This window comes from Oncorhynchus mykiss, chromosome 9, assembly GCF_013265735.2.
Source record: "Oncorhynchus mykiss isolate Arlee chromosome 9, USDA_OmykA_1.1, whole genome shotgun sequence".
Classification (NCBI taxonomy): Eukaryota; Metazoa; Chordata; class Actinopteri; order Salmoniformes; family Salmonidae; genus Oncorhynchus; species Oncorhynchus mykiss.
The window spans coordinates 45,063,602-45,089,471 of NC_048573.1; the positions used below are offsets into that span (position 1 = coordinate 45,063,602).

Here is a 25,870-nt window from a genome sequence, read left to right on the forward strand (position 1 = left end):
TTTATCTCCAGTAAAAAAACAAACATTTTTAAAAATACACATTAAAAACACAATTCAAAACAGCAATGTACCATAGGCACACGGGCACCAATGTAGAAATGTCTAGCCATCAAGGAATCACCAATAGAATAGTATAAGGGTGTAACTATAATGGCTCTGTACTGTGTTGATCCAGAAAGAAGGGTGCCATTGACTGTCTGAGTCCTCTTTCCACACTCCGCTGTCTCCAAAGGCCGCTAAGCTGAAACAGTGAGCCCTGGGCTCATATTCACTAAGAGTCTCAGAGTGCTGATCTAGGATCAGGTCCCCACTGTCCACACAATCGTCTTTATTAGGATCTAAAAGGAAAAACCGATTCTACATCAACACTCCTAATCTGAGACGCTTTGTGAATACTGCCCCTGGCCTGTTAGCTGAGCTCTTTGGTTTCTCTCTACCGTGTAGAAGGAGGAGAGGACGATGCTGGAGGATACCAAGGCGGCCCTGTTGGACCTGGACAAAGTCACTGTGTTCTTCCGCCAGCTGGAGGATGAATGCCTGGTCGCAAGTAAGTAGACCCTTTCCTATAGCAACCACATATTTTCTTAGCAACGGTGGCCAGTCAACGGAGTTGTCAGTGGTGATTACGTGTGGCGGTTGGAGACACAGACACACCTTGCATGTCAACCACAACAACGGGCTTTGTTACTGTAGACCCAGAGTTTTCACCCTCATACAATTGCAGCTTAATTTCGAATGAAACACCTCGGTCAAACCCAGCTTCGCTGAAAGACTTTCCAGTCTGTTCCTTTTCCAGAACCGCAGTATGGTGAGCTGAGATTGCTGCTCTAAGCACATCAGTTGCATTTCACATTCTGGGGGAGAAAGCCACGGATAAAACAGGGATGTACTATTCTAGGTTACTGCTCGGCAGTAAGCATAACTGTATATGCACACACACACACACACACACCCCTTCCTCCCTCCTTCCTTTAAAAACCTTTTTACACTGAAATCGCTTTTTGGAAAACATGCCCACTTCAGCAGAATGGCGCGGCCGTTGCTTAGGCAGTCAGTCTGTTTGTGGCTGTGAGCTCGCCTGACAGTATTGATTTGATAAAAGGCTGTTCAGCAAGCAGAGAGGAAGGGTTCGTCTAAACCATCACACTCAATCCAAAAGGATTATGGGTAGATTTTCTTCAGGAGGCGATGCGCTGACCTCACAGGGGGTTGTGTTGTTCTTAGGGTTTCCCCCATAGCTTTGGATGGTGTTGGTGGGCCACTGAAGCAAGAATCCATACCAATGATGCCTATGTCTGATTAACTACCAACCCATCAAATGAAAAATGTAATGGATCGGTGGATGTTGCCAAGTATAGAACGCCGAGTACTAATGTTGTATTTGTGTAACAGGATTTAAATGCAACATTCTGATCGCTGTTATCTGTAAGTAAAACCGTCGTGCTACGTCAATCAGTGGTCCAGTGTGTACTAGTCACCTCATGCCTAAGTGAAGGGAAAAGCAACCAGGGCCCGTATTTATCAAGCGTCTAAGAGTAGGTGTGCTGATCTCGGATCAGCTCCTCCCTGTCCATAATAATCTGCTTCTGTTATGATCTGAAGGGCCAAACTGATCAGCGCTCTGCCTTTTTAGACGGTTAATAAATACAGCCACAGAACTCTATGAACTCATTTAACATTAAGCCAAACTAAGCAGTGTTGTGTTGTGTTCCCCAGACACGCCGGTGTGTTACCACGTGGAGGGCAGCCGGCAGGCCCTAAAGGTCACCCTGTATCTGGACAGCTGCCACTTCAGTGAGCTCCCCACTCGCTTGCAGAACGGGGGCAGCCTCAAACTGCACACCGTGCTCTTCACCAGGGGTGAGTAGGAACAGAACAGCCCTCTAGTCTACCTCCACGCAAAGGTGGCTGAACTCAATTGAGTCGACTCGAGTCAAATCATCAACCAATCAAAGTTTGCTGAGTTGAGTCGAATCATCATTGACTCAAAGTTAGCTGAATTCATATGAATCACAGTTCACTGAATTGAGTCGAGTCAAGTCAATTGGCATTGGATGGAATTTGATGAAATGCACTAAGCAAACATTAAGGAAATATGTTGCAGGTTCACAAATACACAGATCTTCACAATGTAGAGGCATTTACCCTATCAATTTGCAATAATCTTGACTATGCACACAGTGTTGCAGATGTATGGAACAATTTCTTCATTTATTCACCTGTAACATTCCCGGAGAAGTCCTGCCAACCTCTCGGTCTACACTATGATCATGTCTGCATCCCAAATGTGCACAAAAGTAATCTATCGAAAAATGGATTAGGGGGCTGTTTGGGATTTAGCCCCATATATCTATAATAATTTACAGTACATTAACAGAGGGCATTGAATCAGTATCTCTTAATCTCCTAACTGATTAGGTGCTAAATGTTCTAGTGAAAATGCCAGCGTGAAAGTGGCTATAGAGTTTCACAAACAAAATACTAATTCTACAGGATTTGCTATATACAGTACATTGTCGTAACTACCATTTGAGTGACGGACTGTGTAAGTCTAACCGGGAAATGTATTCTGTGCTTATCTAGCCGCTCCCCCTCTTCTTTCACTGCGGCGCTCTTTCGACCTGCACCGGGTCAGCAAGTGGCTGGAATAATGCTTGATTCCCTGTGCTAGGGAACCATTCATTTTCCATACACGTGCCAATTGGGACAATAACCCTGTAGGGAAGGCTCACGTTGTTAAGTGGCTGCCTCAAAGAAGAAGCCTGTGATGAAATGTAATACCGTACTGCAGTCAGAGAACTAGGAATAAACGGGCTGTTAGCGCCACCTATAGGCCGCTTCTATGGAATACAGTTGTTGACTTGAATACAGATTCACTTGTCAGAGACGGACTTTGGTAGAGCTGTCACTTTTAGATGTGAAGTGTTATCGATGTATAGGTCACAATGTGGTTACTTGTCCCACATACACGCAAACCTGCTGAGCGCAGGTCATAGAATGTGAGCGCAGGTCATAGAATGGATGTATGTGTGGGTGGGTGTACTGTGTTGTTAATGTGTTACCTCTGTCCCATGGTCAGCCCTGGAGAGGCCAGAGGGAGTGTCCCAACAGGACTGCGTGTCCATGGAGGAGTTCCAGCAGCGTACCAACGCCGTCTCACTCGAGAAGGTTAAAGCCTACTACCGAAAACTCAGGTAGAAATCGACACACGTTATATACAGTCATATTCATTGTACTACCCACTGACATAGTCAAACCCAGGTAATATGTATTGTACTACCCACTGACATAGTCAAACCCAGGTAATATGTATTGTACTACCCACTGACATAGTCAAACCCAGGTAATATGTATTGTACTACCCACTGACATAGTCAAACCCAGGTAATATGTATTGTACTACCCACTGACATAGTCAAACCCAGGTAATATGTATTGTACTACCCACTGACATAGTCAAACCCAGGTAATATGTATTGTACTACCCACTGACATAGTCAAACCCAGGTAATATGTATTGTACTACCCACTGACATAGTCAAACCCAGGTAATATGTATTGTACTACCCACCACTGTATTGAACTACTTTATTCCTATGCTGATTAGTTTGGCTACTGTATTAGCTGTAGAAATGGACTTTTGTCTGAAGTTTTTACAGAGTAAATAGAATATCAACAGGTCAATTCATTGGTCAATTGCGTTCATATTGAATAATAACTCATTGTGTTCTAACAGGGCTTTTTACCTGGAGAAGTCAAATCTACCCACTGACTCTAACACCACGGCTATGAAGATAGACCAGGTGAACAGAAATCAAGATGGCTCTCTGTTTACAAACGAGCTCGGGGGCAGTACTTAAATACAGTGCCTTGCGAAAGTATTCGGCCCCCTTGAACTTTGCGACCTTTTGCCACATTTCAGGCTTCAAACATAAAGATATAAAACTGTATTTTTTTTGTGAAGAATCAACAACAAGTGGGACACAATCATGAAGTGGAACGACATTTATTGGACATTTCAAACTTTTTTAACAAATCAAAAACTGAAAAATTGGGCGTGCAAAATTATTCAGCCCCTTTACTTTCAGTGCAGCAAACTCTCTCCAGAAGTTCAGTGAGGATCTCTGAATGATCCAATGTTGACCTAAATGACTAATGATGATAAATACAATCCACCTGTGTGTAATCAAGTCTCCGTATAAATGCACCTGCACTGTGATAGTCTCAGAGGTCCGTTAAAAGCGCAGAGAGCATCATGAAGAACAAGGAACACACCAGGCAGGTCCGAGATACTGTTGTGAAGAAGTTTAAAGCCGGATTTGGATACAAAAAGATTTCCCAAGCTTTAAACATCCCAAGGAGCACTGTGCAAGCGATAATATTGAAATGGAAGGAGTATCAGACCACTGCAAATCTACCAAGACCTGGCCGTCCCTCTAAACTTTCAGCTCATACAAGGAGAAGACTGATCAGAGATGCAGCCAAGAGGCCCATGATCACTCTGGATGAACTGCAGAGATCTACAGCTGAGGTGGGAGACTCTGTCCATAGGACAACAATCAGTCGTATATTGCACAAATCTGGCCTTTATGGAAGAGTGGCAAGAAGAAAGCCATTTCTTAAAGATATCCATAAAAAGTGTTGTTTAAAGTTTGCCACAAGCCACCTGGGAGACACACCAAACATGTGGAAGAAGGTGCTCTGGTCAGATGAAACCAAAATTGAACTTTTTGGCAACAATGCAAAACGTTATGTTTGGCGTAAAAGCAACACAGCTGAACACACCATCCCCACTGTCAAACATGGTGGTGGCAGCATCATGGTTTGGGCCTGCTTTTCTTCAGCAGGGACAGGGAAGATGGTTAAAATTGATGGGAAGATGGATGGAGCCAAATACAGGACCATTCTGGAAGAAAACCTGATGGAGTCTGCAAAAGACCTGAGACTGGGACGGAGATTTGTCTTCCAACAAGACAATGATCCAAAACATAAAGCAAAATCTACAATGGAATGGTTCAAAAATAAACATATCCAGGTGTTAGAATGGCCAAGTCAAAGTCCAGACCTGAATCCAATCAAGAATCTGTGGAAAGAACTGAAAACTGCTGTTCACAAATGCTCTCCATCCAACCTCACTGAGCTCGAGCTGTTTTGCAAGGAGGAATGGTAAAAAATGTCAGTCTCTCGATGTGCAAAACTGATAGACATACCTCAAGCGACTTACAGCTGTAATCGCAGCAAAAGGTGGCGCTACAAAGTATTAACTTAAGGGGGCTGAATAATTTTGCACGCCCAATTTTTCAGTTTTTGATTTGTTAAAAAGGTTTGAAATATCCAATAAATGTCGTTCCACTTCATGATTATGTCCCACTTGTTGTTGATTCTTCACAAAAAAATACAGTTTTATATCTTTATGTTTGAAGCCTGAAATGTGGCAAAAGGTCAAAGTTCAAGGGGGCCGAATACTTTCGCAAGGCACTGTATATATTTTTATTTTTTATGTTTACCCCCTGTTTCTCCCCAATTTTGGGGTTCCGTATGGACTCGGGAGAGGTGAAGGTTGAGAGCTGTGCGTCCTCCGAAACACAACCCAACCAAGCCGCACTGCTTCTTGACACAATGCCCACTTAACCCAGAAGCCAGCCACACCAATGTGTCGGAGGAAACACCGTACACCTTGCGACCGTGTCAGTGTGCGCTGCACCCAGCCTGTGGCGATGTGACAAGGACATCCCTGCCGTCCAAACCCTCTCCTAACCCGGACGACGCTGGGCCAATTGTGCGCCGCCCCATGGGTCTCCCGGTCAACGCTGGCTGCAAAAGAGCCTGGATTCAAACCCAGAATCTGTAGTGGCACAGCTAAAACTGCGATGCAGTGCCTTAGACCGCTGCGCCACTCGGGAGGCCCAGGGGCAGTACTTTTGAAAGGAAAGTTGGAGTACACCTTTAAGATTTTAACCCCTAAACCTCTGTCCCCCCCAGCTCCTACGACCCCTTAACACCCTGGACGACCTATGTCGCCTGATGCACTCGTACCTGAATGTGCGTCCCAACGCAGCGGGCCACCTGTCGGGCGTCAGCGTGCTGTGTGTGTCCTCGGAGCTGTGCAACCGCCTGGGCGCCTGCCACATCACCATGTGTGCCACCGGCATGCAAAGGTCAGTCGTTTGAACTTGAAAGTGACACATAAGGGCTGACAGTTTACGTGTCAGCTTGAGCAAACACTCATGAATGTCTATGCATTGCTGTGTCAGATGTATTGCTTAAACATGCATTATGCAATGTATGCCTTACCCACCTCAAAATGGTGTATTTTCAACCCCTTCTCCTATTAGCCTCCACACAGCAGCCTTTACATAACACTGTTCTCGCATGACACATAGTTAAAAGACCGTTGACCTACTAACCTCTGACCTTTTGTGTTGAGTAGGTGCACCCTGAGCGTGACCCTGGAGCAGGCCATGATCCTGGCGCGGAACCACAGCCTCATGCCCCGCTGCATCATGCAGACCATGGACATCATGCGGAAACAGGTGCCCTGAACACACCCATCAGCACTTTACATCCTTAGCAACAGATCTTGGACCTGGGTCGTAGTCATTAGGGCACACCGTAACAAAACATTTTGCAATGGAAACCGAATGTTTCTTATAGGACAAATTCAGGTAGTCCCTCCATGTTTCAGTCCGTTTTCTTCCGTTTGGTGCATAATAATTACAACACAGATCTCTCTATCACCTTTGTTAATATTTAATGGAAACTGAACATGAAAGGAGGCAACTTCCACCTACTGTATACCAAAGCCTTACCAAGCAGTACCGAAGTGGCAAACAAGACTTCACTTTTAACCTTGGTTCATTCTAAAACATTCACTACATATGATGCAGTGGAACGGGTACATTTAGTTTACACAGTTGTTTTTCACCAATAAGTGTGGGTCGCTCTTAACCTAAAGGCATTAAGTAGGAATACAACTTTAGGTACACTGTCTGAGCAGATAGATGATTTGGGTACAGGAGCTAGAACTACGTGGGCACTTGTCCTCAGTGTAAATATGTCAACATTGTCTCACCCTCTCTTCTCTGATAGGGCACCAGGGTAGAGATCTCGGCTAAAAACCTCAAAGTGATGGATCAGATGCCACCCGCAGCCCCAAGGTACAGACAATAGTTCCAAAGTAGTTTGAAAGTACTAACCTGGTTCCAGGTCTGTTTGTGCTGTTGGATTCGACAGCACAAACAGGTCTGGATGCAGGCTACGCTAAGTCCAGAACTTCATTTCTTATTTTTCATCCTTTCCCACAGGCTCTTCAAGTTGTGTCTACCACCCCAAGACGGAGATCTATAAAAGAAAGGGGTGCTGTGTTTTTATTCCTAGTAGAGCAATTTATTTTGTATTAGCGATATACTGAAGCCTCGGTGACTAGAGATCATGGATGAATGGGTAAGGTAGAATGGGGGAGGAGGGAGAACAGGGAGCTCTCTGCTCTCCTCTCCCATCCAGGAGTCATAGACACAAGTGTGGTACCCCCCCCAACCATGTCCCCGAATGGAACATTCCAGCACAGGAACATCAAGTGTCTGGATCCCACAGGGTCCGTGGTGTCCTGTATAGCCCCCCCCCCCCCCCCCCCCCCCCCCCCTCTCTGTGACATGAGACTGCTGTCACTGACCTGGCAACCCGTCACTAACCTGGTAATTCATTGCTGGGAATCTAGAGAGGAGTGTGGGAATGGTGACATCAGACAAGACATGACCTAACAAAAATATGTCCGCCACCACGACAATGCTCACACCGGGCTATTATCAACTGGATTAACGCAAAAACCGCTTGTAGCAGACATTCTTCTTTATCCACTTTGCCTTGGACTGCAACGCCAGTGTGTGGTATCTTCGTCAGACAGCATGTCTGGTATTGCAGCTAGGAACAGAAGGCACTGCATCAAGGAGGAGAGAAGGGTGAAATGATAGGGATGGATGGAAAGATGGATGGTAATGGGCTGCCCTTTGCCTTAGCCCCCCTTGCATGCGGCGAATGTGCAATTACTGTAGGCTAGTGTGAGTACTGTATTACTGCACTATGACGCATAGTGATTTATTGTATTACTCAATAATATCAGGTATTCAAGAATTGAAAGCATTCCAGCCTACGCATCATGCAGTATTTAATGGAGCAATGGCATGCCATGTTTTGATTTTTTTTTAAACTCCTTATCTATTTTTTTATGTTTTGATTTTGTCTTTGTTATTTCCTCGGGAGTTTGATGTGTTGACAAGTGTTAAAATGCAGGGAGTTTTGTTAAAAATGAATAGGAAGGGGAGTTTTAATCTGAGTCGGGGAAACAAGCTAACTTTATCTAATCTCAAGAGTTTTTTTGTGTTTTCCAATCTGCATCCCGAGTCAACAGGTTGGCATTTTTTAAGCCTTTTAAAGTATTAATATATATTCAGTAATATTAATAGTGGGAGATTGCCTCCTGTTGACCCAGCCAACTCACAAGACCTCTTTGCGATTTGATTTTAATGTTTCGATATTTAAATGAGCACACGGATTCATCTAATTACTCTGAAGTGTTAGCACAAAGTACTGTAAACTGTCCCGAGGATGATGACAACAAAGGGATCAGTGAAGTTAACTCTTGATAAACAGTAGCATTATTTTATTGAAGATGTTATATTTCTTGTATATACTTACTGTAACCAATGTCTCTGTCAGAGAAAATAGAATATGGTCTATATCTATGCCATTGGCAGCAGAGTTAATGCTATAATTTAAATGTGATTATTTTTATGGACATAATATAGTATGTAAAATGTTTGAACTTTTGGGGGTATTCATATTGTACATTTGGACAGGGACGGATTTTGGTGTCGAGGTATATATCCACACTGACGACGTTGTTGACCGTTAAAATGGCTCCACTTTCGTTTTTAGCTTGGTTTGTATCTGTGTCTAGATGCTGCACTCTGACTAGTTGCTCAGTCCTTGTTATTTATTTAGAAGCTCTTGTCAGGTCCCAGTTGAGGGTCATGTTCATTAGGCACCAAATGTGTAAAAAATGTGGCACCCAATGTTGAAGAAAAAAAAAAAAGTAAAACAGGAAGGGACTACCTGGACTTGTCCAATTCGAAATGCTTACTTTTGTTTTCTGTTGCAAAACATTTATTTTTGTATGTTTTCCGAACACACCCAGGTTTAAATTCTCTTTGCAGCCTCTGGTGTTGGCATAGCTGTCATTAAGTGATCAATTGATAAATTGTTCCACTCTTACCAGGTCACCTATTGATAGAAATGTAACATTTACTTGTTTTAATTTCTCATCGCTGTACATACTTTATTTGCAATTTTATGTTGCCTGAAAATAATTGTACAAATACGTTTTTGAATATTTCTTTCTAAAAATACCATTTGTAAATTGAACTTTAACAAGCTAGTAAAATAAAATGCTATTCACAAAACATTGTTGAATTCTAAGAAGTATTGAGGTACCCATACAGTTTCTTAATTCCAGGTAAATACATTGATACTAATTATGACTGTAAAAATACGTGTTACCCCAAATTGTGATCCACCTTTCTGTTAAGCTGACTTTTTTTTCTTAGGGGACCCTCCCAAGAACACCTTCAGGCTCCATAATCATGGAGTCCACCACTTATTGCATTTAATCCAGTTGTGTGAGTGAAGGTCCATCATTGGCTAATAGGCCAGGCGTATGTGGTGGTTTTGTAGTGGGTGCACAATGGTGGTTGTGGTTGATTGTGTTCTAATTCATAGTCTGTGGTCTCACCCTGGTCATTATGATGATGATGATATGGAAATATAGACACGTACCCACAGACACCATTACATCTTCACTCTTGCATATGTGTAAGATTCTGTTTTGGATCAATCATGTCAGCCCCCTCGAATGATGTGAAATGAAAACACTGATGCCATGTTGGGTTGCTTTGTACAGTCATGGCCAAAAGTTTTGAGAATGACACAAATATTAATTTTCACAAAGTCTGCTGCCTCAGTGTCTATGTATTTTTTTTTAGATGTTACTAGGGAATAGTGAAGTATAATTACAAGCATTTCAAAAGTGTCGAAGGCTTTTATTGACAATTACATGAAGTTGATGCAAAGAGTCAATATTTACAGTGTTGACCCTTCTTTTTCAAGACCTCTGCAATCCGCCATGGCATGCTGTCATTGAACTTCTGGGCCACATCCTGACTGATGGCAGCCCATTCTTGCATAATCAATGCTTGGAGTTTGTCAGAATTTGTGGGTTTTTGTTTGTCCACCTGGCTCTTTGAGGATTGACCACAAGTTCTCAATGGAATTAAGATCTGGGGAGTTTCCTGGCCATACCCCAAATATCGGTCTTTTGTTTCCCGAGCCACTTAGTTATCACTTTTGCCTTATGGCAAGGTGCTCTGTCATGCTGGAAAAGGCATTGTTCGTCACCAAACTGTTCCTGGATGGTTGGGAGAAGTTGCGCCCGGAGGATGTGTTGGTACCATTCTTTATTCATGGCTGTGTTCTTAGACAAAATTGTGAGCGAGCCCACTCCCTTTGGCTGAGAAGCAACCCCACACATGAATGGTCTTAGGATGCTTTACTGTTGGCATGACACAGGACTGATGGTAGCGCTCACCTCGTCTTCTCCGGACAAGCTTTTTTCCGGATGCCCCAAACAATTGGAAAGGGGATTCGTCAGAGAAAATGACTTTACCCCAGTCCTCAGCAGTCCAATCCCTGTACCTTTTGCAGAATATCAGTCTGTCCCTGATCTTTTTCCTGGAGAGAAGTGGCTTCTTTGCTGCCCTTCTTGACACCAGGCCATCCTCCAAAAGTCTTCGCCTCACTGTACGTGCAGATGCACTCACAACTGCCTGCTGCCATTCCTGGTGGTGCCCCGATCCCGCAGCTGAATCAACTTTAGGAGACGGTCCGGACGCTAGCTGGACTTTCTTGGGCACCCTGAATTCTTCTTCACAACAATTGAACCGCTCTCCTTGAAGTTCTTGATGATCCGATAAATGGTTGATTTCGGTGCAATCTTACTGGCAGCAATGATTACAAGCACCACCCTCCTTGGACCACCCTCCTTGGAACAATGATTCCAAGCACCACCCTCCTTTTGAAGCTTCCAGTCTGTTATTCAAACTCAGAATTAGCATGACAGTGATCTCCAGGCTTGTCCTTGTCAACACTCACACCTATGTTAACGAGAGAATCACTGACATGATGTCAGCTGGTCCTTTTGTGGCAGGGCTGAAGTGCAGTGGAAAGGTTTTTGGGGGATTCAGTTCATTTGCATGGCAAAGAGGGACTTTTCAATTAATTGCAATTCATCTAATCACTCTTCATAACGTTCTGGAGTATATGCAAATTGCAATCATACAAACTGAGGCAGCAGACTTTGAAAATTAATATTTGTGTCTTTCTCAACTTTTGGCCACGACTGTACATTGATATTACACAGCCGTTTTCTATCTGAGGGAAGTCTAATTGCTCTCTGTCCAACTGCCCCTATCACCACTTCTACCATTAGGCCTGTCTCTAGAGGGCTTCCAGTCTTCCATACAGGGGCCCTCCAAGACTTACCTTAGTAAGATATTCAGGGAGGGAGCCTTACTGCTGTAGCATGTATACTTTACTCTCAATCCCAACTGTGAACATGTTAGGGAAGCAACATACAGGATGATTAGGTTTGTTTCTATTTTCTTGACTAAGGAAGACTTTGCATTACCTGTGTGCAAGATATTATGAAAGCCTGAGGCTATGCTCTACCCTGTCATAACTTGAAGGGAGTGTTGACTGAGAAGCAATACTTGAATGATGGCAAAGAGGGATATTGGAATGAATCCTTTTAGAATTTCTTAACAATCCATTGAGGCCTCTGTATTTGCATACACGAATCTTGTTTACAACTTAGACTTTAAATTAGCAAGTTCTAAGGTCATCCTAAACCATCCATTTGCCAGTTGTTCCACTCACAATGGCGTTCTTACAGACAGAATTACTCCTCAGTTACATCAGCTGTCCGGGTTGCTGGTCTCAGACGATCCCGCAGGTGAAGAATGCCAGATGTGGAGGTCCTGGGCTGGCGTGGTTGCACGTGGTCTGTGATTGTGAGGCATGTTAGACGTAATGCCAAGTTCTCTAAAACAACGTTGGAGGCAGCTTATGGTAGAGAAATTAACATTAAATTCTCTAGCAACAGCTCTGGTGGATATTCCTGCACTCAGCATGCCAATTGCCCAAGCCCTCAACTTGAGACATCTGTGGCGTTGTGTGACTAAACTGCACATTTTAGAGTGGCCTTTTATTGTGTGGCATATCAATAAGCTGATCAATCAAATATATTTATAAAGCCCTTTTTATGTCAGCCGAAGTTACAAAGTGCTATACAGAAACCCAGCCTAAAACCCCAAACAGCAAGCAATGCAGATGTAGAAGCACAGTGGCTAGAAAAAACTCCCTAGAAATGCAGGAACCTAAGCAGAAATCTCGAGAGGAATCAGGCCCTGAGGGGTGGCCAGTCCTGATTTTAAACGGCATGATCATTACACAGGTACACCTCGTGCTGGGGAAAATAAAAGACCACTCTAAAATGTGCAGTTTTGTCACAATGCAACATGTCTCAAGGTGCACCTGTGTAATGATCATGCTGTTTAATCAGCTTTGTGATATGCCACACCTGTCAAGTGGATGGATTATCTTGGCAAAGGAGAAATGCTCACTAACAGGGATGTAAACAAATCTCCGCACAAAATTTGAGAGCAATAAGCTTTTTTTGTTTATGGAAAACTGAGGATGTTTTATTTCAGCTGATGAAACATGGGGCCAACACTTTACATGTTGCATTTATATTTTTGTTAAGTATATACATTTTTTATATAATTTAGCTTAGGCCTACGTGTATAGATTGTTAAATATTTAAAGCGCATTTCCCCCTACCCAAGCTTGTCAGATGGCCGGAAGGAGCTGAGAGAGAAGCCTATACAGTATAGGCTACACATTGCAGATTCGCAATCGCATGGACATTGCAATTGCTATTCCAGAGGGACACCGACTGCATTTACGAGCACACACAACACTCACCAGTGATGCCAACCCGCAACGAGATTGAAAACTCCCGGTTTGAGTCACCTCGACTGTAGAATGGTGCAGAAAAATGTTAACGGTGGGGTTTACCCAACTCAAGCCGGAGAGAAGAAGCACAAAGTCGGCTTTGTCGGATTGGACCCCGGGGCTCCAGAATCTAGCAGGGACGGGGCGCAGCTGATTGCGGGCTCGGAAAGCACAAAGCGGACCAGTATCCTATGCAGACGGAGGTCCAGTGCCATAAGAGGTGGGAGAACGCCGAAGAAAAACCCCAGCTATAGGAAACTACAGAATTTTCTATATAATGCACTTGAAAGACCGCGGGGATGGGCGTTTATTTACCACGCTTATGTGTAAGTATACCAAGCTACTCGGATATGGAACTCAGCCTAGAGGCTAGACAAGCATGATTAATATTATGTGGCCCCGAATGTAGTGCCATAGGTTGGGGTAAGACATATCATGCGTAGGTATTTGGGGTGTGAAGTTGGACTTGTAGCCATTGTTCTTCAGTGATGCGTTTTCTGCAGATAAAAAAGGGTTGAGCAGGAGTAGACTAGTGTGAATCACCACCACCACAGCCCTTATCTGCATAGGGAAACAATATTTAGGCTAATCCACCCCCTGCATAACGTCCATGCAATCATTCACATGCATAGCAGGCCTATTTGCCAACTTTGTGCCAAACCTTTAGTAACCCCCCCCTCCCCCTCCAATTGGCGCTCCTATTTTCTTTCAGCACCTTTTCCTGATGGACAGCTCCCGTGCGGCGTCTATACTTTAACTAATTGACGTTGCAGTCATGCATGGCCTGTATAGTCCGGCGGGCCAACACATACACACACGCTTCTCGATACTAAGCGGCACTGTATCAGGAAATATGCATGACAACCGCATCAACCAAAAAAAGTATATTGCCAAATGTATTAGACTAACGCGCAAGCAAGCAAGTCATTGTCTCTGAGTCATTCAAATTGATCAATGTAGTAGTTATGAGGGCGTCCAGCACCCTGGGACTTCACTGCTGAGGCTCTAGTTAAAAATCGGATACATTGTAAAGGCCTAATGAGCGATTGTGATGACATGAAGTTGCTCTGCACCTTAACTGCTTCATTTGTTTGTAGACCTATTTAATAGAGAGCCAGCTTTGTTGTGTAGTAGGCCTACGTGCTGAAATTGGAACAAAGCTAGGAAATCTGTGTACAAATCTCAGAAATTGAATACCCCAAAATTTGCCTCGTTAAAATACACTTACAGTAGCCTAACTGAGTCTTGCCTGTTGGGGTTTGTCGTCAACCAATAATAATGGGATACTGTAACAGCTACTCAAAGCTCAGCCCTCATTTGACCCTGGTTAGCTTTTGGGGGTCATCATTGAAATTAGCTGCTAGTGGGTAGTAGACTCGTAGAGGATCATCTAACCTAGACAATGCCTTACTTCCATGTAGTAAGCTGTCATATTATATGGTAAGCATGTAGCCTGTAGGCATGTGATATGTTACCAATGCCTCCAATCAAATTCTTGTTTAGACAGGATCTATGTTGTTAGGACATCGTGCTTGTGTCAAAGGCAACCCACACACGCCACAATGGCAGGTTAAATAGGCTGTTGAATTCTAATCACATGACTGCTGTGGAAGCCCGAAAGCCCATAGTGAAAATGCAGTGGACCTCCTAGCAAGATGGTATCAAGGCACCTGTGAATGTATACACAGTATCCACCCTCTCAAAATGGGAGCTAGTAAAGCAACTACAGCTCTGCTTCTATCCCATTTGTGTGCTCGCCGTGATGCATCATTTATACCATCCACCTCATTTAATCTATTTAGTCTTGTTTTACGTTCAGGCCAGCTGATTTATATAACTGGCATGTGCTGTCTTCAGTTAAATCTTGTCCTCCTGCACATCTCGAAATGCAGAGATGGCACTTTGTCTTGTTTTCCATCTTCTTCTTCCAGGAGCTGAAGTAAAACTTTGCTCATATTTGTGTCGGCTAGCCAGCTGCATGCTGGTCTTGATGTACAATCCAGAAATGTTAGGCTCGGTCTATGGTCTTATTGGGATTTTATGTGTGAAGGATCAATACCTGGAAGTGGTGGTATTCTCTCTCTCACTCCCTCTTTCTCTCTTGTGCGCTCTCTCTGAGGACATCTTACCTCCTCTTCTATCCTGTCAGTGTTCCAACACCAGTCAAAGCGAAAACAAGAGAGGGCTTGTCCATTTTTAAACAACAACAAATTCCACACTGTGCCCCATTTCTCAACCAGGAGAGTGTCAGTCAAGGGATAGTCCATGGGCACTGCATGTTAAGACCTGTATATGTACAGTGGAAGTTGAAAGTTTACATGCACCTTAGCCAAATACATTTAAACTCAGTTTTTCACAATTCCTGACATTTAATCCTAGTAAAAATGACCTGTCTTAGGTCAGTTAGGATCACCGCTTTATTTTAAGAATGTGAAATGTCAGAATAATAGTAGAGAGAGTGATTTATTTCAGCTTTTATTTCTTTCATCACATTACCAGTGGGTCAGAAGTTTACATACACTCAATTAGTATTTTGTAGCATTGCCTTTAAATTGTTTAACTTGGATCAAACGTTTCAGGTAGCCTTCCACAAGCTTCCCACAATAAGTTGGATCAATTTTGGCCCATTCCTCCTGACAGAGCTGGTGTAACTGAGTCAGGTTTGTAGGCCTCCTTGCTCGCACACGCTTTTTCAGTTCTGCCCACAAATGTTCTATGGGATTGAGGTCAGGGCTTTGTGATGGCCACTCCAATACCTTGACTTTGTTGTCCTTAAGCCATTTTGCCACAACTTTGGAAGTATGCTTGGGGTCATTGTCCATTTGGAAGACCCATTTGCGACCAAGTTTTAACTTCCTGACTGATGTCTTGAGATGTTGCTTCAATAAATCCATATAATTTCCCCCCCTTGTGATGCCATCTTATTTTGTGAAGTGCACCAGTCCCTCCTGCAGCGTGCTTTTGCCACAACATGATGCTGCCACCCCCGTGCTTCACGGTTGGTATGGTGTTCTTCGGCTTGCAAGCCTCCCCCTTCTTCCTCCAAACCTAATTATGGTCATTATGGCTAAACAGTTCTATTTTTGTTTAATCAGACCAGAGGACCTTTCTCAAAAAAGTACGATCTTTGTCCCCATGTGCAGTTGCAGACCGTAGTTTGGCTTCTTTATGGCGGTTTTGGAGCTGTGGCTTCTTCCTTGCTGAGCGGCCTTTCAGGTTATGTCGATATAGGACTCGTTTTACTGTGGATATAGATACGTTTGTACCTGTTTCCTCCAGCATCTTCACAAGGTCCTTTGCTGTTGTTCTGGGATTGATTTGCACCTTTCGCACCAAAGTACGTTCATCTTTAGGAGACACAATTTTTTTTCTGAGGTCTGATTTCGTTTGATTTTCCCATGATGTCAAGCAAAGAGGCACTGAGTTTGAAGGTAGGCCTTGAAATACATCCACAGATAAACCTCCAATTGACTCAAATGATGTAAGTTAGTATATCAGAAGCTTCTAAAGCCATGACATCATGGTGGTTGAAACACTTAGGTTGGAGTCATTAAAACTCGTTTACATCATCTTACGACTTCAACAGTACCTTCCAAAATCTCCTGTGTGTTTGTATGGGCAGGTAACTTTTTCTAACACAGAACATGAGCATTAGCAGTAGCTTTTGAGCATCTCATTTGAGTCTGTTCAATCTAGCCTAGAAGCAGCTACAGCTACAATGTCGGCACAATGATATTATGTCTATACAATACTCTTGAACACAAAAACCTTATCAGTTGGCATCTGTGTGGTAAAATGAAATATACACCTTATTTAAAGCAGTATTCCTTTAAGAGCAGAGGTTAGTCATCACTATGGAGAAGGGAGGGGCTTACTACGTAATTTTGCTGAAGTGAAACTTAAGAGTATTTCCACGTAACTGTACCAAATCCCCAGTCACTGTTATCCTTTTTCTCTGATCCGAAGAGGAGAACGAACAGTCAACAACATACTGCACACTGAGGTGAGTAGAAAAATGAAGAGCTTTGCCTGGACAAGATTAGACACTAAACAAATGACAGCCCTAATTATTATCCTGTCTGCGTTTGACTCTCATGATATGATATGTTAAAGAATGGTTAAAATAGTTTAGTTTGACGTTACTACACGGGTTGATATCAGTGGCGGTCGGTGCTTTTTAAGATGAGGGAGGACGATTAAAAAAAAAAGTTTTAATTATGAACATGGCCTTATTTCTATAACCACATATTGGATGACTGTTATTCATATTCCATTCAGGCTCCTACATGATACTCACATTTTCCCTATACCCAGCTTATGAATGAATGAAAATTTACCTGATAGCCAGTGACACATGGACAGCCATTCAATACATTGACACATTCAATACCACTTTGCACACTCTTGCTTGCATCTAGCTGATTTAGGGTGTAATTATTTGTCCTACAGTTGCAAACAAGAGTTTCTATTGGACAAATTCAAGTATGTTCATCCCTGTTTCGTTCAGTTTTCTTCCGTTTTAGAAATGTTTTTCAACCGACTCGGCGGAATGAATAGAACCCTGATCACACGTAAACACAGTTCACTTTCATAGCACATACAAACAGCTCGCTGTATTCCTTCTCACATCTACGCGCTCTCCTCCTCACCTTTTCCCTTCGCGTGTGGACTTCAATGCACAGCACATCAGCTGTCTGTGACAAATGAAAATACCTTTCCAAGACACAACTTCATATCATAACCTCTAACCGCTACACACAGCCTACATTATTCTCACCGTATTAGCTCAAGTAACGTCATAGTCAACATAGCTAATGGAACTAACGCATTAGTAAACCTGTTAATATCATGCAGTTTAGCAGTTACACTGGCAGGCCTCAGAGGTAATAAATTATTAAAACCAAAAGCTTACCTTGACTTGGAAGAGTTCCGGTGTTGGATAGTCATTGCCAGCTAGCTAAAATAGCATCCCTCTGTTTGAGCCAGGTGTTTGAGTAGGCTAAACTATCTAGCTGCATTATCTAGCTAAGTAAGTGAAAGTGGGAAAAAATAGAATATTGCATTCTCTCTCTTTTGCTTCTTAATTTGTTCTAAACTGTTCAACGATTGTCTTTCTCGCTCTTTTGAGTCAACTACTCACTACATTTTATGCACTGCAGTGCTAGCTAGCTGTAGCTTATGCTTTCAGTACTAGACTCCTTCTCTGATCCTTTGATTGGGTGGACAACATGTCAGTTCATGCTGGAGGAGCTCTGAAGGTTGGAGGACGTCCTCCGAAAGTCGTCATAATTTCTGTGTAAGTCTATGGAAGGGGGTGAGAACCATGAGCCTCATAGGTTTTGTAATGAAGTCAATGTACCCAGAAGAGGATGGAGCTAGCTGTTCTCTGACTACACCATGGTGCTACCCTACAGAGTGCTGTTGAGGCTACTGTAGACCTTCATTGCAAAACAGTGTGATTAATCAGTTATTTTGTGACGTGAATATTTTTACTATAGTTTTCTTTAAAAAGGATTAACTTCACTATTTTTATGAAATTCACTGAGGAGGATGGTCCCCCCCTTCTTCCTCTGAGGAGCCTCCACTGACTGATATTGACACATGAAAATAATAACATGTTTTTTGGCCTCTTTCAGCTATGGCTTCCTCCAACAGTCTCCTGTCTGAAGAGCAGTTCCAGTGCTCTATCTGTCTAGATGTGTTCACTGACCCAGTCTCCATCCCGTGTGGACACAACTTCTGCATGGCCTGTATCGGAGTGTACTGGAACGCTAAGGGGCTATGCAAGTGTCCAATGTGTAAAAAGGCTTTTGAACAGAGACCAGATCTCAGTGTCAATACTTTTATTTCTGAAATGGCCGCCCACGTCCGGAAGCTAGCTCCAGCTGACAGCACACTCAAACAGCACCCCGCCAAGCCTGGAGAAGTGGCCTGTGATGTCTGCACTGGGAGGAAGTTCATGGCCTTGAAGTCGTGCCTGGTTTGTCTGGCTTCTTACTGTGAGACTCACCTAGAGCCTCATCAGAGAGTTGCTTCCTTCAAGAAACACAAGCTAATTGACCCTGTGGAGAACCTGGATGACAGGGTGTGTGAGAAGCACCAACGACCCCTGGAGTTGTTCTGTAGGAGCGACCAGACCTGTGTGTGTCAGTTCTGCACTGAGACAGACCACAAGTTCCACAAGACTGTCCCCATAGAGGAAGAGAGTGGAGTGAGGAAGAGTCTACTGTGGGAAACCAAGGGAAAAGTGCAGAGGATGATCAAGGACAGACTGCAGAAGGTGAAGCAGATGGAACACTCAATAGCACTCAGGAAGAGGGGTGCAGAGAGAGAGATAGAAGATAGCGTGCATGTCTTCACTACTCTGGTGCGCGCTATTGAGAATAGCCAGGCTGAGTTCATTGAGGTGATTGAGGTGAAACAGAAAGCAGCAGAGAGGCGTGCTGAAGGGCTCATCAAAGAGCTGGATCAGGAAATCACTGAACTACAAAGGAGACTCACTGATCTGCAGAAGCTGTCAAACACAGAGGACCACCTCCACGTCCTCCAGAGCTCTCCATCGCTTTGCACCCTTCCACGCACCAAGGACTGGTCTGAGATCAGGGTTCACAGCGGTTTGTGGGTCGGGACCCTTAGGAGAGCTGTGTCTCAACTGGAGGAGACGCTTTATGAAGAGATTGAGAAGTTGTGTGAGACCGAGCTGGAGAGAATGCAGCAGTCAGCTGTGGATGTGACTCTGGACTCTGATACGGCAAATCCCAAACTCATTTTGTCTGAGGATGGGAAACAGGTGAAGCTAGGAGACAGACAAAAGCTCTTCCTTGACAACCCAAAGAGGTTTGATCCTGTACCCTGTGTACTAGGAAATGAAGGCTTTGCCTCTGGGAGATTTTACTTTGAGGTGCAGGTGGAGGGGAAGACTAGGTGGGCTTTGGGAGTGGCCAGAGAGTCCATCAACAGGAAGGGGAATGTACAGCCCAGTCCTGTGAATGGATACTGGACTGTTGGGCTGATGAATGGGGATGAGTACATGGCTCACGCTGGGCCCAGTGTCCCTCTCTCTCTATCAGAGGAGCCTCAGAAGGTGGGGGTGTTTGTGGATTATGAGGAGGGGGAGGTCTCCTTTTATGATGTGGAGGCCGGGTCTCATATCTACTCTTTCACCGTCTGCACCTTCACTGAGAGACTCTACCCATACCTCTTTACAGGCATAAATAAGGATGATAAAAACTCTGCCCCATTGATCATTTGTCCGATTATGTCCGTCAATCAGTATGAGATTTTATCTCTCGATGATACACCTTAGATTTCAGCAATTGATTCAGTCAAGTGATTGTTGATACTTCTATACAGCTTTTCGAAAATGGTCACAGCATTGGAATGACACAGTGAGAAAGTTAGGTGTCTAATCAGGCGTGCAACTGACAATGTTTTTTTTTAGCTTTTCATTTAGATTGAATGGACAAAGTCCCCCTCATACAAAAACATATATTTTACCTCCACAATCATGTAGGAATTCATTATTATTTTGCCTATTTTTCTCTGTGGCATATATAAGTAACTGCCAAAATAAAGGAAACGCCAACATAGTGTCTAAATAGGGCGTTGGGCTACCACGAGCCAGAACAGCTTCAATGCACCTCGGCGTTGATTCTACAAGTGCCTGGAACTCAACTGGAGGGATGTAACACCATTCCATCATTTTGGGTTTTGTTGATGGTGGTGGAAAATGCTGTCTCAGGCGTCGCTCCAGAATCTCCCGTAAGTGTTCAATTGGGTTGAGATCTGGTGACTGAGACAGCCATCTCATATGATTTACATTGTTTTCATGCTCATCAAAACATTCAGTGACCACTTGTGCCCTGTGGATGGGGGCATAGGCATGGCAGCCAAAATAATGGCCTGCCCAGCATTTTTTATCATTTCCCTAAGCATGATGGGGATGTTAATTTGCTTAACGTGAGAAATGACGTTGCCACGAGCATCGCCGCAGATATTCAGATGAGAGAGATGCAAGACTTTGCTCTCACACAGTCACAGACAGTATCTGTTCATGGGTTCACTTCACACAGTTCACAATGTAACAGCCACGGGACTAAAACAGCCGAGAAGTTGAGCCTCACACTTCAACGCTCTTAGTTGTTGCAGAAATGTACTCACTATGCCGTTTACTTTGTGCATCTACATCATATCGCTGAGTCTACCTTTAATTAGCTCAGGAACCACACCTGTGTAGAAGCACCTGCTTTCAATATGTTTCATATCCCTTATTTACTCAAGTATTTTGGTAGTTACCTTGATATTCATTTCCTTGAAATGCGTAACGATGATATGTGTATAATCAATGGGCTACTGGAGAGGGAGTACTGCTCTGTATATTTGGAGGGTACGTTTTGGGGTGAGGTGAAAGGTTTTGTTGGGCGTTTTTCTTAAAATATAAAAAATAAATGCCACAGTGCTTTATGACAGTTTACACAGGTGCATGAGTTGGACTCTTTTAAATATTCAAAAGTTTACAAAGTGGTTGGAGATGCTCTGCAGCCTGCAGAGTATTGATGTTTGAAATGATGTTAACCGTAATTACACCGTCCTTTAATGTTGGAATTTAGCAAAAAAGGTTTGAACGACAAATCAATGTCCTGTTATCAAATAAACATTCAGCACGTATTCTTATTTGGTGTTTATTCCAAGGGAGAAGGACTGCCCCCTCTCATTGAAGCCACAAAGTTCAAGGCCGACCACAGTACTGCAGGCAGTTTGCAGAAAACAGTATCCCCCATTGTAGTGATTGGGAAGAAGGCAATATATTCATGGTCAATCTTTGTGTACAAAAATAAAAAGATAAATACATTTGAAAACAGTCTTGGTACCAATAATTGCTTCTATTACACCAGATGTATGTTCTTGAACCAATTATTTTAAGTTATTATTTTTAATTAGCAGAATAAGTTTTTAGTTGCTAATGGCAGAATGCAGTACCCCGTTCGGCCTCCAACTTGAGATACTCGGTGAGAGGGGGCAGCACTGAGTTTGCCTGCAACGTCACTTCCTGGAGTAGCTCATGGAGTAGCCCACCTGAGATATCTTAACCAACTTCTTTGGCTTCAAATGTGCAGAATCGCATAGGTGGGAAACCCAAGATTTCTGATGGCAGGCCTGGTCATAGCTAGATTTGTTTGATTCGTATCGGTAGACAATTTTAGCGTTTTAGCAAGCTTAACCCTTTTCCTAACCTTAACCTAATTCTACTAACCTACGGCGTTCATTTTCCTAGCCTGCTGCATAAATTATCCTAACTTGCTATGAAAAGTCACTTCTGCTAGTTAAAACTGGCAGACCTGCCTGGAGAGCAGTGTGAGTATCCACTAATAGTGCTTCAAATTCGCTATTAAGTCTACACATAGGAATGAATGGTGTCACGTAATCAATGGCTTTGTCCATTCAGATGTAAAGTAATTGGTTGATTCTCTTAACTAGCCCAATTCGTATTAAATTAATTCTGAATCATATTTAGTGTCCTTTTCATCATAAAATGGTCCTCCAACAACAAATCCATGGACTGTTTAGAGGAAATGACTTAATTGTCATTAAGGAACACAGGAAAATATTTGGTATGTTAGCAACACTATAGTATCTGCACTGTGTGTCAGATGGGCTCCTTCAGAACCTTCATCACATGTCTCCACAAGAATCAATAGTAGCAGAAGTGCAGCACTTGCATTAAATATATACATTTTTTAGCATAACAGACAATTGTTTTAATAAAAAAAAAGTATATTGCTACTGTGTTTCCTCTGTCATTGTATACCTCAGTTTGGCTTCTATTGGTTGCAATTGGCAGTTTTAGTCTCAGAAGGCCTGGATGTTGCTTTGGGGCCCTTTCTTCCCCATCTGGTAAGTCATCTGGGGGAATCTGCTTCAACTGCACTCTTAAAGTCCTCATAGACCCAGCCAGGCAGATAGACATGTCTGGGTCTGGACATCTTGCTGAGCGGGGCAGATCAATGTTTCTTTATCTGCAACTGAGTGAAAGTGCAGCTCTTTCGGGTTCCAAGAAACCATTTCCATATTGTTTATCAATTCCTGTCTCGCGTGAAAACTTCGAGACATCCGGCAACAAGCAGAGAGATGCCACGGTGCCTTTATGTATAGGCACAATCAGGAATTAATTAATGTGATTTTCTCTCTAATGTATCTTTAGTAGTAATGCCAATCTTGCAATAGCGGAGATGTTACGGAAATTGAGCTCTATTGACTTGTGTGTGTGGCTCTATCACAAGGTGACCAGATCCATTGTCTCTTCTCGTCCACAGTACAGCACAAACAGTAGTAATGTATCTACTGCACATATGCTGTGAGTGTAATCGCACACTGTCTATTCCACTATTAGGCATTATTAATTAGGTATTGTCACTACAAAAGTGACTATCTAGGGAAGTTGATTGCGCTCTTGTTGGCGGCTATTTGTTTGAATGAAAAATGTTACTGTGTTTAATTGGTTGGCTGCTTTGGAAAGTGTTCTATTCCACCCCTCTTATTAGGCATTGACCAGTTACAGCTGTGCTTGTCAGGGAGTGCTAATGAGCTTGGCAGCATCAGGTGTGTGTGTGCTATAATGAGCTACTGTTGAAATGTAAAAGGAGACGTGAAAAGTTTCATAAAATAATCTTCATTCAAGCTCCACTGTCTATACATTGAGGCTTTTCTAAGGTATGATGCTCGTCATGTGTTTAGTCTAGTGCTTTTCTCAGACCCAAACACGCTTATGTAGTGACTGTGTGTGGCCTAGACTCTCCTGACTACCACTGCATGCAGTGTCCGGGGTTGTAAGACCAAACGATTTATACTGCAGGTCGGGAGTGTCGTTTACTGTCTCTTGCGGCATAGCTGTGTGATTTATCTAGCTAGCCAGACTGCTTCATTTTCTGAAAGCTGCTGTTAAACCCCCCCCCCCCCCCCCCCCAATCTGCTTTCGTAAGGACATCTCCATTAGCCCCGAATTGGATTAGCTCCAAAATGGATCACCTTAAGAAGCTTCCCAAAGACCAGTCTCTGTCCATCTATTTCCAAGCACACACCCAATTCCTGCCTCTTCCTATCCCTCCCCAAACAGCCCCAGTGAAAGCTACTATACTGGGTTATGTGGGGATGGCCTAGAAAAAGTGGTTTCTGTAGAACTGCAGGAAGGTGGACTACAGTCTGCAGACTTGGAGCATTTCTCACTCTCGGGGGTGGTACTGACCAAGCGACAGAAGCAATAAATACTGTCTCACAACAGAGCTTTGGCACAGCAAGCTGATGGCATCGTTAGAGGATCTGGCCGCACACCAACACTGTGTTAACTTAAGACTGACCTAAAGTTTATAAATAGTGTGTGCAACTGCCAACAGAGGATGGAATTAGTATAACTGAGAAGCGCCTTAAATCAAATAAAAATCCAATTTTATTCGTCACGTACACAGTTTTACAGAAGGCATAAAAGGTGAAGTGCTTGTGCTAGTTCCCACAACATTGCAGTTTGATAATCAAACATAATAAGAGTTATCAAAAATAACCAGTAGTAGAAGAAGTAGTATGCTTAGTAGTAAGATACAGTGCCTTGCAAAAGTATTCGGCCCCCTTGAACTTTGACCTTTTGCCACATTTCAGGCTTCAAACATAAAGATATAAAACTGTATTTTTTTGTGAAGAATCAACAACAAGTGGGACACAATCATGAAGTGGAACGACATTTATTGGATATTTCAAACTTTTTTAACAAATCAAAAACTGAAAAATTGGGCGTGCAAAATTATTCAGCCCCCTTAAGTTAATACTTTGTAGCGCCACCTTTTGCTGCGATTACAGCTGTAAGTCGCTTGGGGTATGTCTCTATCAGTTTTGCACATCGAGAGACTGACATTTTTTCCCATTCCTCCTTGCAAAACAGCTCGAGCTCAGTGAGGTTGGATGGAGAGCATTTGTGAACAGCAGTTTTCAGTTCTTTCCACAGATTCTCGATTGGATTCAGGTCTGGACTTTGACTTGGCCATTCTAACACCTGGATGTGTTTATTTTTGAACCATTCCATTGTAGATTTTGCTTTGTTTTGGATCATTGTCTTGTTGGAAGACAAATCTCCGTCCCAGTCTCAGGTCTTTTGCAGACTCCCATCAGGTTTTCTTCCAGAAGGGTCCTGTATTTGGCTCCATCCATCTTCCCATCAATTTTAACCATCTTCCCTGTCCCTGCTGAAGAAAAGCAGGCCCAAACCATGATGCTGCCACCACCATGTTTGACAGTGGGGATGGTGTGTTCAGGGTGATGGGCTGTGTTGCTTTTACACCAAACATAACGTTTTGCATTGTTGCCAAAAAGTTCAATTTTGGTTTCATCTGACCAGAGCACCTTCTTCCACATGTTTGGTGTGTCTCCCAGGTGGCTTGTGGCAAACTTTAAACAACACTTTTTATGGATATCTTTAAGAAATGGCTTTCTTCTTGCCACTTCCATAAAGGCCAGATTTGTGCAATATACGACTGATTGTTGTCCTATGGACAGAGTCTCCCACCTCAGCTGTAGATCTCTGCAGTTCATCCAGAGTGATCATGGGCCTCTTGGCTGCATCTCTGATCAGTCTTCTCCTTGTATGAGCTGAAAGTTTAGAGGGACGGCCAGGTCTTGGTAGATTTGCAGTGGTCTGATACTCCTTCCATTTCAATATTATCGCTTGCACAGTGCTCCTTGGGATGTTTAAAGCTTGGGAAAT

General features: G+C 43.2%; 3 protein-coding genes across 11 annotated transcripts in view; all 3 read left to right on the forward strand.

Annotated features, from left to right (window-relative positions):
* Positions 1 to 9,458, forward strand: part of prex1 (phosphatidylinositol-3,4,5-trisphosphate-dependent Rac exchange factor 1) — a 113,484-nt gene extending 104,026 nt beyond the window's left edge. For both annotated transcript variants that reach the window (XM_036988120.1, XM_036988121.1), the window contains 8 exons: positions 445 to 547; positions 1,717 to 1,860; positions 3,080 to 3,194; positions 3,737 to 3,803; positions 5,983 to 6,158; positions 6,431 to 6,533; positions 7,090 to 7,157; positions 7,305 to 9,458. In XM_036988120.1, coding sequence (XP_036844015.1) covers positions 445 to 547; positions 1,717 to 1,860; positions 3,080 to 3,194; positions 3,737 to 3,803; positions 5,983 to 6,158; positions 6,431 to 6,533; positions 7,090 to 7,157; positions 7,305 to 7,347 — 819 coding nt within the window. In that variant the 3' untranslated portion in view covers positions 7,348 to 9,458. The remainder of the gene's footprint in view (positions 1 to 444; positions 548 to 1,716; positions 1,861 to 3,079; positions 3,195 to 3,736; positions 3,804 to 5,982; positions 6,159 to 6,430; positions 6,534 to 7,089; positions 7,158 to 7,304) is intronic.
* Positions 9,459 to 12,962: 3,504 nt separating this feature from the next.
* The window catches only part of LOC110532183 (potassium voltage-gated channel subfamily KQT member 2-like), a 42,623-nt gene continuing 29,715 nt past the window's right edge, over positions 12,963 to 25,870 (forward strand). For all 6 annotated transcript variants that reach the window (XM_021615863.2, XM_036988122.1, XM_021615865.2 and 3 more), the window contains exon 1: positions 12,963 to 13,448. In XM_021615863.2, the coding sequence (XP_021471538.1) occupies positions 13,153 to 13,448 (296 nt within the window). In that variant the 5' untranslated portion in view covers positions 12,963 to 13,152. The remainder of the gene's footprint in view (positions 13,449 to 25,870) is intronic.
* LOC110532184 (E3 ubiquitin-protein ligase TRIM39) lies at positions 13,310 to 21,974 on the forward strand. 3 transcript variants are annotated; one of them, XM_021615868.2, is made up of 2 exons: positions 13,310 to 13,448; positions 18,759 to 21,974. In XM_021615868.2, the coding sequence occupies exons 1-2, from the start codon at positions 13,400 to 13,402 to the stop codon at positions 20,426 to 20,428; spliced, it is 1,719 nt and encodes a 572-aa protein (XP_021471543.1). In that variant the 5' UTR covers positions 13,310 to 13,399; the 3' UTR covers positions 20,429 to 21,974. The 3 variants fall into 3 exon arrangements, with proteins under 3 accessions (XP_021471543.1, XP_021471544.1, XP_036844020.1); XM_021615869.2 differs by lacking the exon at positions 13,310 to 13,448 and adding an exon at positions 17,010 to 17,125; XM_036988125.1 differs by lacking the exon at positions 13,310 to 13,448 and adding an exon at positions 18,373 to 18,418.